The 17,713-nt window shown below is 39.5% G+C and overlaps 1 protein-coding gene across 2 annotated transcripts in view; it reads left to right on the top strand.

Moving 5' to 3' along the window:
• The window catches only part of LOC144009368 (cadherin-7-like), a 185,605-nt gene that overhangs the window by 75,697 nt on the left and 92,195 nt on the right, over positions 1–17,713 (top strand). For both annotated transcript variants that reach the window (XM_077509080.1, XM_077509081.1), the window contains one exon: positions 2,003–2,630. In XM_077509080.1, the coding sequence (XP_077365206.1) occupies positions 2,373–2,630 (258 nt within the window). In that variant the 5' untranslated portion in view covers positions 2,003–2,372. The remainder of the gene's footprint in view (positions 1–2,002; positions 2,631–17,713) is intronic.

Here is a 17,713-nt window from a genome sequence, read left to right as displayed (position 1 = left end):
GGGTTGAGGAATGAACTCAGGACCTTCAACTTGGAAGACAGTTGCAGGTCATGTTTGTAAATGAGAACTAGTTCTCTAAAGTTTAAATAAAATTAATTTAAAAATTTGCAAGTTTTTTTTTTTGTTTTAAGTGTCCCAAAGATGTATTTATAAGTTTGTTTTTTATTTATTTATTTATTTATTTATTTATTTTTGGTTTTTCTTTTAATGCTAGAGCATTTGGCTTTGATGCAGCCTCTCAACTGCAAATAATGGTTGTAGAAATGGTAATTTCACAAACGGCCAGCAGGTGGCAGGAGAGCAAAGGCGATCAACCAGGGCCATGTTGAAAAAATGCTCAATTACTCACAATTCTAAATAGATTTGTGAAAATTTATGAAACTTAGCTCTCTTCTAATGTCAATTGCAGCAAAACAGAAACATATAGAAATATACCCCCCCAGATGAAAGAAGAGACTCTAATTTTACTTTTGATAGGTTCCATGTATTTATAGCAATAGAACACAATATTCTGTGGGCCTTGCAAAATCGGTCAAAATCCAGTAAAACAGCCGGGAGCGAACGGGATTGCTTCTGTAAAAATGGCTGGGAGTGAATGAGTTAATTAATTTATTTATGCGATTTATCACGATTAATCCCATTTTTCGACTTGTGCCTCTACTTTTTTTTCCTTCAAAGCTTGGAACAGATATTTACTTGATTCAAATCTTGGAATTAATCTGTTTTTAACGTTTTCAAGAATTTAAATTAATCTCCAGAGTTAAAGCTTTAATTTTGACAGCCCTTGGTTGTCTGCTTGCGTCGTCACTCTGAGACGCCGTGCTTCAAAATTGTTCATTCTATTAGTTTACCACAAGATGTCACTAAATATTACACACTGAAACTTTTTTTTTTTTTTTGACAATCAGCTTGAGTGTCTTGCGGCAGAGAGACGCTCGCATATGACGTCTAATGGCTCAAAATCCTCTCCGCACAATATTTAATTGGTTTACGCATTTTCACCAAATTTGCTTCAAATTTTGGAAACATTTGAATGGAAACCCCATTAGTGTCTTTTTTTTTTTTTTTTCCTTTTTTTAAATTCAGCTGTCTAGCAAACCAGTTTCTGACAAATATGGCGTCACTGGCACGTACTGTTGTGGATGTGCAATTACATTACAATTGCATTAAAAATGTAGCGGGTTTTCTGTTTTGTTTTGTTTTGTTTTTTCTCCATTTTGGCTATTTCTTGGTGTCTTTCAAAATCATTTTCTGGCATTTGAGTATTGTTTTTCAGGATGATATATTTTTGGAAAATTCATTTTTCCAAAGCCAGTTTTACTTATATAACATTGATTTGATTTGATTTTTTTATTTTTTATTTTTGCACATTTATCGTGAGTAACTCCACAAAAAAGTCTGCCACTTTGGTTTGTAGCAGCCATTTTACGTTTGCGTTTTTTTTTTCTTCTTCTTCTTTCCATTTTGGCTATTTCTTAGTGTGCTTCAAAGACAGGCGTATCAAAGAGATTTGGCGCAATTGCTACCAAATTTTGCGTCCCGGACAGATGGATGACACCAAAAATCGTCACGTGATGTGGGCGGAGCATGGTGGCAAATTTCGATGACTTGCCGTAAAACAAAAACGTGTCATCCTTCCAACCAAAAGTCTCGTTGTTTAACGGTACAATTTGTTGTTGTTCCTTTTCCCCCAAAAGAATATCAAAAGATTATGGTGCCACCTTTTGTTGTGGCATATACATGACATCCTGCAAAGACATTTTCATGCTTACTGAAACTTTTTCAAACCAATTTCTCATTGAAAAAAAAATCTGTTTATACTTCAACTTTGCTTGGTGACCCAATTGAGTGTCTTTTGAGCTTCTATATGATTAGTGAGAGCATGTCATTACTGGTGCGCCGGGAATCACATTACAGGCGCACCAGTAATCACATTACTTCACACAGCCACTTATGCTGACGTTGTCTTTTTTTTTTTTTTGTCTTCTCTGTGCTCCGATAGGTGCCAATTATTGGACCCTTGCGTGGAGAAGCTCGTGGGCCGCCGCTGCCGCTGACCCTGTTAGTCACCTTTTAATGTCAACTCCCCGGCGCCCGAGTGGAAGGGAATTACCTCGTTTTTAGTCTCCAATCGGGGAAAAACGAGCAGCAGAATGCCGAGCTTGACTGCACCGTGGTGAAACGAGCTTGGGACTGTGTGGATAAAAAAAACCCCGGAGGGGTTTTGACATTTTAGCTTTTTTTTTTTTTTTTTTTTTTTTCCCCCCCAATATATTTTTTATTTATTTATTTTTCCTCCACTTCTGGCCTGAGTGCGTTTTGGAGCAGCGCGGGGAGGACGGCAAGGCAGCGGTGGTGGGGGCGGCACGCAGATGATAATGGCGCGGTGCCGCTCAGCCGTGCGAAGGGGCCTGGCGCTCCTGGCGCTCCTGGGCCTCCTGCTTCCCATCCGACAGGGGGGTTGCTCGGGGCCCCCCGGCGGGGGCGAGGGCTCCGGTGACCGGGACGAGTCCTGGCGCTCAGGTGCGACCCCCCTGGGGGGCCCGCAAAGACACAGGCGCAGCTGGGTATGGAACCAGTTCTTCGTGCTGGAGGAGTTCACCGGAAACGAGCCGCTCTACGTCGGAAAGGTGAGTCAACTCTCACCTGTTTGGCTTTTGCTTTGCATTTTGCATATTTGAATCAAGCTACTTAACATTTGACTTTTTTTTTCTTTTTAACTTGATTGTATGTCTGGATTTTAAATTCACTGAAGGGCAGGGCTGGACTGGCACAAATAATCTGCCCTGGTATTGTTACTTAGCCCAATTCTCGACCACCCTTGGCTACCACATAGCTCTACCACTGATGTTTATTGGTTCCATTTGCTCTCTATATTTTTCTATATGAATGTATTAATGGATTGCTCCCTCTAAATTGTGGGCCGGTCTCTTGAGGTAAAATGAAGGGAAATAATTGAATAGCACCCAAAAAGACACCGGCCCACCGGGCATCTGCCCTGTAAGCTAGATGGTCAGTCCAGCTCTGCTGGAGGTTCGTTTATTTCCGTTCTCCACGCGAAATTTGGTTTCTTCCATGAGTAGAACAGCAAAAGACTGCACCATTTGATTGATTGATTGACTTGTTTTTTTGTTTTTTTAGCAGATTAGACAAATATGACATGTTTCGAAAAGCCAAACATAGTAATACATCATAACTAACCATCAGAAAATGATCATGGCATAAAAAAAGAAAAAGAAAAAGAAAAGTCATGTATAGTGGCAATAAAGAAAGGTCAACATCTGCAACTCAAAAAAAGGAGTGGAAAGAAGAAAACTTACTTAAAATTTGGTTTCGATGCAGCAATTTTAGCAATTACCCTCGATTAGTGAGAGGAAAACAAAGCCCCATGAAGCACTTGCGATATTTTTGTACTACTCTAGATGGTGCTCTTGGCTTAAAAGATAAAGCCAATGGAAATTGATTCAGTTTGCACGACTTCATTATACCAAGAGTGCCATCTAGAGGAGTTGGAAAATATATAAGTGCGTCATGAAGCTTCATTTGCCCATCACTACTGATGAATCAATTTTAAGTCTTTTGAGAGTTTCTTTCAACAACATATTTGGTAAGCATTAGGGGTGTTAAAAAAAATCGATTCGGCGATATATCGCGCTACTACATCGCGCGATTCTCGAATCGATTCAATAAAAAAAAATCGTTTTTTTTTTTTTTTTTTTTTTTTTTTAAGAGCTCAGAATTGTTCATTCGGTAGTCTTACCGATTCAACGTCTTATCATCATTGCCTTTTTTTTTTTTTTTTTTTTTTTTTTTGTGTGTGAATCGATTTTTAAACTTCCATTTTTAATGGAAAAATATTCAACAAAACTGACTTCGGGTTAGGATTCACACCTTGAGCATGGAAGAATGTTATATGAACGGAACATTAAGCCTTAATATTTTATTTTAATACTGTTCAAACATGAAACAGATTACAACCTCTGAGACTGAAATTTCAGATAAATAAATAATACATTTTCATATAAATCTTACACTCTACAAGCTTACTGATTAGTATTTTCTAAATTTGAATGAAAAAAAATCGCAACAATCGACTTATAAATTCGTATCGGGATTAATCGGTATCGAATCGAATCGTGACCTGTGAATCGTGATACGAATCGAATCGTCAGGTACTAGGCAATTCACACCCCTAGTAAGCATGTCTATCACAAGCTGACCCACAAAAAAGCCATGTTGCAACAAGCACAAAAACTTTAATCATTTTGAATTTCTGTCATTGCATGTTGGCTACCCAAGTTTGACTTTCCAGTGAACATTAGGGATATAACGATAACTGCAATATCGCGATATTAAAACTGACACAATATATTGTCGTCATGGCATGGTATTAAAAGCAGCACATCTGTTTAAAAAAAAAAAAAAAAAGAGTCAGTTTGATTACCATTAACACTTATTAAGTGCAGTTTAATTTACACAAGGCATGTTTTGGCCCTTCTATGTTTAAAATCCAGGTTAATGGTCAGATGATGGTGCATGTCATACGCTTTGAACAGAGTCAATGTGAGCTTGCATTAGCAAGTAAGTGCCTCAATATATATTATATTTATATATTTTTATATATAATATTTATATTTTAAAAATATTTTTCATGGCTGTAATGTACAAAAGCACAATATTGGGTGTGTGTGTTTTTTTTAAGCATGAGCTGATTATTTTTTTACAATATTATGACCATTTTTTTTTTTTGATCACCAACCTCCCCACGAAATGATAATTATGACCTTCAAATCGTGATATCATATTGTGATGTTTGGATATCGTTACATCCCTGAATTCTTTCTGACATATTTGTCAGTTTCCCAAACATGTAGATGATCACATCATCAGTTATTATCATTGTCAAAATATCATATATGACGTCACTTATATCAATCAACTCTAATTTGACTCTCATGTCCTGCAATGTCTGCGACAACCTGCAATGTCCTATTTAAAAAAAAAAACTTAAAAAAAAAAAAAAAAAAAAAAAAAACTTTCACAAATGATAACGTCGTCATCCGTGCGCATGCGAGATGTTTATTATTACGACGCGATAAAAAGCAAATGTCATCCATCACACCGGCGTCCCTTTGACCAGCAGGTTTTTCTGCCAGGGAACGTAATGCATCTTTTGGCAAGTAAATAAAGTATAAATCCATCCAGGTGACGTGTAAACGGAAGATTAACGCGTTGTGACTTAATGCCGCATAAACGACACATGTTGAACTCGTGTTGTAAAAGCGCGTCCTGAGTTAACGGCGCCCGCGCGCACACTCGTGCAAGAGACGAACGTGCAAAGAAAAGCAGCAAGTCATCCTGCCGCGTACTTTACAAACTGCTTTCAGGATTCCTCCGGAAGGTTGTCGTGTTGCCGTGGAGACAACCCTAACAACCGAAAAAAAAATATATATATATATGTGAGTTTAATGAATGTAATGTTATTGGGCCGTGACTTCTGTGGCCAGCTGTGCAGAATCTTCATTTATTGCCAATTCTAAAAGTAAGGAAGCGGCTAACAAACAAAAAAACAGCAGAGCCGGATATTTATTGGATCGGGATGGATTATTTGGAGTTTTATTGGCCCTATTTGTTCTGTTAAGGGGGACCAACAGATAACAGAAAGCATTACCTTGCGTTAAATGCGTATTAAAATGACACAAATGGTGCCGAGACCTCCACAAAGCAAGGCCCACCAATCCCAATTTGGGACTCATTTAACCATTTTCAGCAATAAAAAGTTTATATTTTGTCAAGAATTCATTTGATTTTTAACTAAAAATGACATCCCAGGTACTGTGAGCTCAGGTTAACGACCAATCATGGCTCCGTCTTGCAAACGTCACGTGACCAAACCCGGAAAACAGGTGAGCCGTGATCGGTTGTTACAGCACGTGGCTAAATGTAATTGTACATGAAAAGTAATGAAGTTATCAAATTAATTCTTTCTGCTGAGAATGGCATACTCATTTGCTCCCAAAAACGTATAAATGCGTTTTATTTTAAATATTACCTTGCTCCCAAGGACGTATTTATACGTTTGTCTTTTTTATTGTTTTGTTTCTGCCAGAGCATACAGAAGTCTTTGATGCAGCCTCCGAACTGAATAGAATGGCAATGGTAGTTATTACAAAAACAGCCAGCAGGTGGAAGCAGAGTATAAGAGATCAGCCAGGATTACGTTGGACCAGTTTGTGAATAATGATGAAACTTAGCCATATTCTAATGCTAATTGCTGCAAAATGGAAACGGATAGAAATATACTTCTTTTTCCTGATGAAGAAAGACACTCTAATCTTTCTCTTGGTAGTTTCAAGTGTGGGCCTTGCAAAATCAGTGAAAATCCAGTAAAACAGCTGGGAGCAAAGGGGGTTGCTTCAGTGAAAATGGCGGTGAGTGAATGAGTCAAGTATCCATTTAGTTTTTGCAGTATTTACTTACAAATGTCTTTTTGCAACCGGATCTGTACCACAATTTTATGGATTTTACTTTAACCGCTTCCACGCTCCTAAAATAAACTTTACGGCAATTAATTTAGAAGTGTTTTGTTTAGTCCGGCTCACAGACAAATAAACGGCAATTCAAAGGAAACATCCAGCCTCTCGTTTACTCGGTATCGTATCGGTATGAAATGTGAGGTATGGCCCCCTCACTTCATGTGACACGGTGTGTTTGGCGTCAATCTTGTTGCCCGTTGTCAAGTCATGAGGACAAAATGGCCGTGGAGCAGACGCTCCAGATGGAAGGCTCTCCAGATCTCCTCCTGGAATTTTCTGGTCTTATTTATCAAATTACTTTTGCCGTCTTTCCGCTCATCTGCGGGGCTGATCAGCGGCGTTGGCGCGCCGTCTTGGCCAGGCAGCTCCGCTCTCCGGCAAAGCCATTTCCTAGCCTAGCCGGATTTCTCTGAACCGGATTAGCGGCTCCAGATGGAATTTGTTGCGATCCCTTTGACTGTCCGATTGTTTCTCTTCTTTCTTCGCCGCAAGGGTTGCCGTGGGAACGCGTCGTCCGCATCCTGACAAGGGTTCATTTAGAGGTCGTGTCTCGTTCAAGGTCTCTGCAGGAAAACCTTTGTATCGGAACTCTGGTCCCAAATCCCACGTGGCATTTTTGTTGGCGTTAGCCGTTCTTTTGTGTACACGTTCCTCTTTGTAATTTTCAGACAATGCAGGGAAAAGTTGCCTTGTTGATCATCTCAGTGATTGCTGTTGTCTACATACATGAAAACTCACTTTACGATTTCTAATGTGCAAAAAGCGCATTGAAGTGCCTCGGCGGGCGGCAACACGTCAGACCCTTTGATTCTTCTCATTCAAATGTTGTTATCAAATCCATTTTGGTTTCATGGCCTTTTGCATGCACGGAAACTCATTTTGATTCTTGCTGTTTATGATTTCTAATGTGCATTGCATTGCAGATAATTTGGGGGGAAAAAAAGGTACCTCGTCGGGCAGCAAAAAAGTCAAATCCAAATTTCAGTTTCATGCGATCTCATCTCGTTTTCCTGTCTTTTGATTTCTAATGTGCAAAAAGTGCATCAGTTGCAGGGAACGTGGGGGAAAAAAATCGCCATGTTGGGGGGCTGGGGGGGACAGCCTGTCAACACCTTGATTGTCTTGGGACTTGTGTTTTGTTGTATCTCTAAATATTTTCTAATGTGCAAACGGAGCTCGGGTTGCAAAATGCCTAATTGGGGGTGCAAAACGTCAAATCTTTTGTCTCAGTCACTATATGTTTAGAGGGGATTTGCATGCATTGAAACTATTTTGGTTTCCGTTGTTTATTATTTCTAATGTGCAAAAAGTGCATTGGGTTGCAGGGGATTGGAATGGCCCTGTCTCGGAGGGCAGGCAAACCCTCAAATCTTTAGGCTCATAATTTTGGTTTTTGCTTGTATAACATCTTATTTAGCTTGCTGATGTACCTTATATGATTTCTAATGTTCAAAACGGCTTGATGACATTCATTCGTTCGATTCCCCACGTTGATTTCGGTCGACCCCATGCCACAAACATTTTCAAAAATCATGCATTTGTAAATGCTCCATTGGGGGGAAAAACGTCAAATATTTTGTCTCAAGTCATTTTTGTTTAGAAGGGATTTGCGTACATGGAAACTATTTAGGTTTCCACTGTTTATGATTTCCAACGTGCAAGAATGCAGGGAATGCCGAGTGGGAGTGGAATCACCTTGTCGGGGGGCAAACCATCAAACCTTTAGACTCATAATTTTGGTTTTGCTTGTATAAACATCTTATTTAGCCTGCTGATGTGCCTTATATGATTTCTAATGTTCAAAACGGCTTGATGACATTCATTCGTTCGATCCCCAACGTTAATTTCGCTCAACCCCGTGCCAGAGCAACGAGAAACGAAACATTTTCAAAAATCATGCATTTGTTAATTTCCATCGATTTCCAGGCAGCGAGCCACGAGCGACCATGTCTGCTGGCTCCGGCGGAACACTTTTTTTTTTTTTTTTGCGTCCAAAACTGTCAGCAGGCAGGCAGTCAGCGTCGGCCATCCAGCGGAATTGAGAAGCGGCGACTTTGGCCGGCCCGCGCAGCCTGCTGCTCGCCTTTTTAATGCGTCGTGTCACATTCCAAATGTTGCTCGCAAATGTCTCATTACGCTTTTGGCCGGGTCAGGCTAAGCGGACCGGAAATGGTGACACGGTGCTGACGCACGCTGGTAAACATTAAACGTGATTAGTGCGCTTTTGGCTTGAAAGTTGCTTTGCATGAGCCATTTTAATTTTGCATTTGATTGCATCTCAGAAGGCTATAAGATGTCACATAATGTGATTTTTATTTTATTTTTTCCAATTTGTCGAAAGCTACCAATTGCAGTCTTTGAAGGTGTCTTAGTAAAAGACGCCTCACCTTGTAGCACGCCGCATGCTTTGCAAGGGCATTCGAAAATGACTTTTCTTTTCATATGACTAATAAAAAAATTTTTTTTTAAAAGACGAAGAAGCTCATTGAAAGCCGGAGGAAATTAAACGGCTGCTCTCGCTCGTCCACTCTTTGAATGTCAAGAGAAAATAATTGGAGTGTGCTAAACTGGAAAATTCCAGCGTGACCGTGCACATTTGGTAAAACTGGAGATTGACGGCCGACGGAATTTTGTCTGTTGTGATGAATTTGGTCAATCCAAAAAGAGAGAAAACAAGGAATCGGAGTTTAGGTCCGACTCGTTTGGTGCCGAGAGGGAAAAAATTTGCATAGTGCTTATGAAGCGAGGGAAATTTAGGAAAGTTTGATACGCATTTTGATGTTGTGTACAGCTACAGAAGTGGTGTCAAGGGAATGGAGTGAGGTTCGCAAGTATTTCTATTTACAAAGGGACGTAAAATCGAGTGAATTAAGCAATCAATCGCATGACGTCAATAGTCTGCGCTTGGCTGGCAACCAGTCCAGGGTGTACCCCGACTACTCCCCAATGCCAGCTGAGATGGGCTCCAGCACCCCCTGTGACCCTTGTAAGTAAAAAGCGGTCAAGAAAAGGGATGGATGGATGGACTTCAATAGTTATCTCACGATTAATCGTAAATTTTATACCTGCTCTAAATGTGCAATAAAACGTACAATAAAATGTTTTTTCGTATTCTTAACATAAATGTGCACAAAAATGGTAAACACATAGAAATATGGCTGCATCTTTTAGTCATTGATACAGTAATTTCATAATAATTCATCAAATTGAGTTAAAATAATAATAATAATAATTAAAAAAAAAGGTACTGTACTGCGCTGAGGTCATTTTTCTGCCACGAGATGACATAATTGCATTTGTAAGGCATTGGTGACAGCTCAGTACATTTTTCTTTTCATATTAATAGCTATCTAATCGTTAACATTAACTTATGAAATTATGCACATTTTAATCTTTTTATTTTAATTTTTTATATTTTATTTTATTTTTATTTTGTAATCAATCAAAAAATAGTTAACTCACAATTAATTGCAAATTCAATATCTTCTAAATGTACAATAAAATGTACAAAAATATTTTTTCTAGGTTTTTCATACTCTTAACATAAAAGTGGGAAAAAAATGTTAAACAGAAATATGGCTACATCATTGATACAGTAATTTCATAATAATTAATAAAATTGAGTTAAAATTCAAAAGATGTACTGTACTGTAAAAAGGAGTGTTATTGATTTCCGTTGAGGTCATTTTTCTGCCACGAGATGGCAGAATTGCATTTGTAATCAGCTCAGTGCATTTTTCTTTCTGCACATTTTTAAAATTGTAAAATACAGCTTGACCCCAGTCTCTACAAATATATGCATTATTATTATTATTATTATTATTATTATTATTATTATTATTATTATAACAATTATTAACACTACATTTTGACGTGGTCGTGACTGCATTAAAAAAATTAGCGGAGTTAAAGGGACTTACCTCTGGGCAGTATCTTATTTTGAAATGACTTGGTCAGAACCATCAAAAAGCCGAAAACCTGTCACAATAATGCCTAAGGGTTAACTCAAAATTAACGTAATAATTTTGACACCCCTAGTTATTTCTTGGCGGCACGGTAGTCGAGTGGTTAGCACGTCCGCTTCCCAGTTCTGAGGTCTCCGGTTCGAGTCCAGGCTCGGACCTTCCTGGGTGGAGTTTGCATGTTCTCCCCGTGCCTGCGTGGGTCTTCTCCGGGTACTCCGGTCTCCTCCCACATTCCAAAGACATGCATGGCAGGTTAATTGGGCGCTCCGAATTGTCCCTATAGTGTGCGTGTGAGTGTGGATGGTTGTTCGTCTCTGTGTGCCCTGCGATTGGTTGGCAACCAGTCCAGGGTGTCCCCCACCTACTGCCCAGAGCCAGCTGAGATAGGCGCCAGCAGCCCCCGCGACCCTTGTGAGGAATAAGCGGTCAAGGAAATGGATGGATGGATGGATAGTTATTTCTTTTGTCTTAAAAAAAACAAAAAAAGGCTACAATATATTCAGTCATGACAGTTGGCATGTGAATGTGACAAAGTGTAGCTCTGAGCCTCAGGCTGTGGCCCTTCAGCTCTGTTTTCTGCCATCCAAAAGATGGTATTATGTTAATTTTCCCGCCCATTGATCAAGCAAATTTTATTTGAACGGCCATCCCCTCGCGGGATGCCGCCGAACACTTGAATTCAAATTGAAGTGGTGAACTCCTCTTCGCCGGAACACGCTTCCCACGAGGACGTGAGCGGCGAAGCTTGAGTGCGTCGCCGCGGGGGACGCGAGCTCGCACCGTCTGCGACTGAAAGGTACACGCAGGTCGCCCCCGGACGTTCCCAACATGATCCCACCTGGGGAACGCTCACACGCTGCACGTGTTTCTCCTTGCGGGGCTTTGTTGTGGCTACATTTGCCGCTGCTTGACCGAACCGCCTGCGGAACGCACATGCTACCTGGAAGTTGTTTTCCAACTGCTTTGCCACCTAAACGGGCTGCAGTAGAAATACAAGACAGGAAGTACATCAGTTGACGTTTGCTGTCCTTCCAATATGAAGTTTGCACTTGTTGCAAATGTCAAGGCGACAAGAGAGTTGGTGTCGTTCCATTTTGATGATTGTACGTTTTACAATATCATAGCTAAAGAGGTAGGGGAGAATGGATGGAGTGTAGTTCCCATACTAGTCATAGTTGTACATTTGCCGTCAGAACGGGTGGCAGTAGAAATCAGTACAAGAAGTATATCAGTAAAATTTGATGTCCTTTCAATATGATGTTTGCACTGTGTGGAAAGTGTGAAAAAAAAAATGGAGTGCGGTTCCACAGTTATAGTGATATTTGTGCATTTGCCACCTAAACGGGCTGCAGTATAAATAAATACAGGAAGTACATCAAGAAAAGGGCAACATTTTTTGTCTTTTCAATATGAATTATGTCATTATTGCAAAAACATAGCAACAAGAGTGGTGTAACATGAAAGGAGTGTGGTTCCACAGGTTGGTGACATTAGCACATCTACGTTCCTTCAATTTGGATGCCTCGTGAGTGGGATTTTCAATTCAACATGGACATAAGAAAAATATTACAAGAACATTTTTGAATATTGTAGCTACAAGACGTTTGTCATGTTAATCGAGTGAGGTTCCCTCGTGTTAGTAAAGTTGACACGTTTGCCAGCTTGGCTGTCATAGAAATTAATATACAAAGTAAACAGAAAGAAAGGAATGCATTTGTACTTCCTGAGAGCGAGAACAGCTTTAAAATAAATGGAGTTAGGTTCCCAGGGCTACTGAAATAAGCAAGTCTGCAAATCCTTATATTTGGATTCCTTGTGATTTTGAATTTAACAAGGAAAAAATCGAAAAGAGAATACTTCTAATCATCTTGTGGTTGCAAAAGTTTTGTAATGTTTATAGAATGCGGTTCCCTAGCACTCGTGAAGTTGGCACATTTTCCAACTATCACAGGAATTAATATAGGAAGTAAAGGGAACATAATGCATTTGTACTTTGAGACAGGTTTCAAGTGAATGAAGTTAGGCTCCTGAGGCTGGTGAAATTAGCACATCTACATTCCTTCAATTTAGACGCCTTATGAGTGGGATTTTCAATTCAGCATGGAAGTGAGAGAGGTTTACAAGAATATATTTGAATAGTGTAGCTACAAGATGTTTGCCATGTTAATAGAGTGAGGTTCCCTCGTTTAGTGTAGCTGCCATATTTGCCAGCTATGCTGTCATAGAAATTAATATACAAAGTAAACGGAAAGAAAGAAATTGGATTTGTACTTACCAACCATGTAACAGGTTTAAAATAAATGGAGTTAGGTTCCCCAGGCTGGTGAAATTAGCATTTGGATGCTTTGTGAAGTAATCAAAAAGAGAATGCGTCTTATCATTTTGTAGTGGCAAGATTTTAGTAATGTTCAGAGAGTGAGGTTCCCTAGCGCTAGTCAAGTTGGCACATTTGCTAACTTAGCTGTCATAGAAATTAATTTTGTGAAGAACTTGACGCATTTGTACTTCGAGACGAGAGAATGAAGTGCGGTTCCCCAGGCTGGTGAAAATAGCACATCTGTATTCCACCAGTTTGGATGCCTTGTGAGGCGGGTTGTTTAATTATTTCTTAATAATTATGAAAACTCTGGACATTATCTTGTTATGACAGCCGGCGTTCAAATGTGACAAAGTTTTAGCTCGGAGCCTCAGGCTGCGCTTCTGTCCTTTTGAAAGTAAACGCTCCGTCCGTCCATAAGGTGACGAGGCTATGAAAACATTTTTCCTTTTGGAGCCGCTTCATGAATCAGCTTTTTTATGATTGGGCCATCCTGATGGATGATTATATTTACTGGAAAGCCCATAAATATGTTTACGACGGTGAGTCACGCGCACTTTGCCACCCGGCGGCCAGACGACCGGCGACGCGGCTGACGCTAATTCTGCCTTCGTTTCGGCGACATCATGGCGGCGGCACTCATTAGCGTCCGCGCGGACGTCCGCTGTCAAAAGGGTTAGCGTCACGGCGCGAGAGCGTGCGGCGCGGCGGCAAAGGTCACGCTCGATAGCGGGTGCCGCTGAGATGAGGAAGATGAGGAAGAGGCTGATGATTAGGGGCGACAGGGGCGGGGGGAGGGGCCGGTCTGTTGTGTGTCTTTTTTTTTTTTTTTTTTTTTTTTTTTGAAAATGCAGTTTTATATTCACTGGAAATATCAATCATAACTACGGCCTGACCGATGTGCACTTTGACAGACGAATGCTGGTTCCAATATTTGGACAGATACAATTCTGATAACCGATTAATTGGATGATTCATTTAAAAATTACATAATGTACAAAATATGATCTTTTTCGGTCCCTAAACACAAATCAACAAACATACAATACTTTGTCTTTTTGTATTTAACTTTACAACGGTGTGGAAAAATTGGCAAAAATATGCCAATCTTTTTTCCCGATTTTGAAAAATGTTTTTTTGAATGTCAGTATCCTTGTATTTGGAAAATAATCAAATGTATTTTACTGGATTTAAAAAAAAAAAAAAAAGAAAGAAAAAGAAAAAAAGACAGTAATATGATGCATGATCTTATTCAGTGATTCGTTTGCATACCACTAGAGGGAGGCAGAGCGCCATTGAAAAGTCAGTTTCACTTTGGACGTTTTCAACATTTACAACTTTACAACAGAGTTAAGAGGTTTTTTTTTGTTTTATTTTGTTTTTACCAATTTTAACAAAAAACTTTGTCTTATGTTGTATTGTAGAAAGTAGTAAAAAAAAAAAACCCGGCTGTTTTAATTGCTGAATGTTAAAATTAAAAATGTATTGTAACATAAACAACAATTGGGAATCACGCAAAAATAATTGTTCGAAACAGTTCTAAATATGGAAGCGTGGAACCGCCAATTTTTAGTAAACATTTTTCAATGGCGGATACGTATTTAAATACGTTCGAACGTACTTGCAGATACGTTCAAACATACCTGGAGGCTAAATGCTACAAACGCAACAATGCTCTGGGACTCTCCATGCGCATGCTCGAGTCGAAAAGAAACAAACAGTTTCTTTTAGGCATTTGTCCCACATTTTGCCAATATTTTCACAAATTCAGTAAAAAACAAAACAAAACAAAACGTTTATTCATCATTTTAATGCTGTGGTTCGGCGGCACATTTGCATTGTAGTCAATGGACGTCGCGCGCTAAAAGCGCATTGAAAAAAAAGCGTACCACTAGAGGGAGTCTGAGTACAACACTTGCGCTCTCCTGTTTTAAAATTCAGCCCCTGAAGTCCGTTTCACTTTGGATCATGAAATTCAGTGGGCGTGTCTATCGTAACGTGACACACGAAAAAGTCACAAGGACCTATGGCGGAAATTCAACAGGAAGGGCCATTTGAACCCCAGTCAGAAGCATAGTTGGGGTCTCGGGTTCTCACTGGTCACGTGATCACATTCTGTAACGACCCGTTTCCCCTCTCATGCACGGCTTATTAACGTGATGAAATGTGAAAAGCAACTGTGTGTGGGGAAGGAGATGTGCATGGAATAGTTTTTATTCAAACTTTTTCTGCCTGCCTCCTTTTATGTGCTTTTTTTTCCATCTTCATTTTTTTTTTTTTTTTTGGTGGGGGGGTCTGCTGGTGAACTGCTGATGTTTCGGATTTTCGTCATCCCCAACAGGTCTGACTGTTGAATAATTCAACAGGGGTCCGCTTGCCGCGGCAGCCGAGTGCTATCAGTGTGCTGTGAATAAACGGCAAAAAAAAAAAAAAAAAGTTTTTATTTCAAGCTATTTTGTCGATTTCATTTGGGTGGGTGGGGGATTTTTGGGGGTTCCACATGATGAAGTGAGTAGAAATTTACAGCGCTCCATCCATTTTACGATGGCGGGTATTAATGATTTATACGCACGCGCGTTATGATATACGCCGACTCGTTTTATGAAGCCAATGAGCCTGACGGGCTGTTTTCAAGGTAATTTCACATCCTTTTTTTTTGTCTTTACAAGCTGGAGTCATTTTCCATTTTCATCTCCACACAATCAGCACCTCGTCAAGCTTTTGCACATAAAATGGCGCCGAGATTGTCCGCTTGATTGTGATCAATGCAAATGAGGCGGGGAAGTCGACATTTGACCCGTCGTTCCGCTTATTATTGGGGATGTCCTTCAGGGAAATTCAACAGCATCACTTTGGAACCATATTTGGCGACATAAGCGGCCGTTTAAACGGCTTCTGAAACTGCACCATTTTTGAAAAAGGGAGTAAAAAGTAAATTAGTGAAGACCATTTTTTAATATGTATGAATATTTGATAACACTATGACATTATTAAAATACAGCAGCTCATTTTTTATGCATTTTTAAATGATAAGTGTTTTTTAATATTTAAAATCTTTAATTATATTACTTTTTAGTTGATTGCATAGCAGATTTATTTTAAACTATACAGTATGTTTTTATAATACTGTTGCATAAATATATATATATATATATATATATATATATATATTCTAAAGACAGTTGGTTCCAAACTAACCCAATATTGGTCCAATATGGACCGATTCACTTCTTGAGCCAAATTGACCCAACTCTCTGGGTTTGTTTTGCACCAAAAAGCCCCCAAAATTGGGTAATTTTGGATAAAGTAAGCAAAACAAAACAAAAATAGTTGTTTAAAAACAATTAAATAAAAAAAAAAAAAACATTGGGTCGGTTTGTATAAAACAGCCATGGAAATTGGGTCATTTTTTTATATAATGAGCCAATTATTATTATTATTATTATTTAAGATATGATATTGTGATTGCAATGTATATCTATTTTTTTTATTTATAATATAATACAATATTAAATTCTTAAAATGTATACATTTTATAAAACATTTGTAAACAGATTTGTATATTAAATCTGCAATTTTATTTTAAATATATATTTATAATGCCATTGTTTCCTTTTTTTTCCCCCCCAAAAGGAGAGATGCAGTTCTGTTCGTCTAATCTAATCTAATCTAATCTAATCTAAAATAATGCAAAAGGATTAAAGATTAATTGTATTAGTTCAATCAGCCCCCACTTAATCGTTTGTATTTGCAACTTTTCCAGGTCCAGAATTGTTCTGAAAAATTCCCCCAAAATGTCAAGAGCTCAAAAGCAGAACCTTGGTGTGCGCCAAAAAAAATCCACTCGTGTAGTCCGACAGAAAGCTCCAAGCTGATTGATTATTGTTACTTTTTTTTTTTTTTCGAAAGATGCCGTGGGAATGTCGTAACCGAGTTAGTCGAATTTCTCATGCTAACCCGATTGGCCTCCCTAATCTGCTTTTATTTGCGTGCGAGTGTGTGTAAACAAGTCCAAATTGCAGCTGTGCTCACGTCGTCACCTGAAGGCACACAACCACGCACACACGCTGGCCATCCAGTCAAGGAAAGCCTAATATGTTGAAAATGGGAGGGGGGGGTTGGGGGCTGCATCGGCCCACCTTCCGCTGTAATTAAATGGAGTCCTAATGAATCATGGCCTCTAATCCTAAAGCGGGTTCCATTTCCAGCGGGAGTAAAGGAATGACCTACATGTGCTAGCGACGCTTTGCGGACGTCGTCAGCTTCCTTCCTTGGCATGTTGCGCCATGTGGCCTCAAGGCTTCCTCCCAGCAGCGCGATGATGGCCCCGCCCCCTGCGCGCCCAACGGACAATTTTGTCTTACTTGCATGTCTTTATTTGAGAATATGTTTCATGCATTTATCTGGTGCCGCTAGTTATGCCTGATCACGAGCGTCGGTTGAATGCAAGTCTAATGATCCGATGAGCAGGACATTCATCACAAGCAGGCCTCAATGCTTCAGTGGTACGGGGGGAAAAAAATCATGATATATTTGAAAAATAGTAATATTAAAAGCAGTGAGCCTTTTTCGTGGCAATGCCCTTGAAATTGTAATCAAATGTTGACACCATTGAATATAGCAAAAAAACAAAAACAACTGCAAGTTTGGATTGGGCATGGGCCACTATCAGATTTTCACTGCTCCTGTCGTACCCGTCCGGCTCGCATCAATCGTGCCTCGGCATGTAACATGGGGGCTCGTTCGGGAACTCGTGTGGGTTTTGTGATGCACTTTAATTTTCTTTTTTTTTTTTCTGCTTTCCCAGATTAGAGCCAGATGTGCCCAACCTGGATTTTACAACCTTTCCGCAGGGCACCTGCTCAAAAAAAAAAAAAAAAAAAAAAAAACTAGGG

The sequence above is a fragment of the Festucalex cinctus genome, chromosome 20 (genome assembly GCF_051991245.1).
Source record: "Festucalex cinctus isolate MCC-2025b chromosome 20, RoL_Fcin_1.0, whole genome shotgun sequence".
Lineage (NCBI taxonomy): Eukaryota > Metazoa > Chordata > Actinopteri > Syngnathiformes > Syngnathidae > Festucalex > Festucalex cinctus.
This window is presented reverse-complemented; position numbering and strand designations above follow the sequence as displayed.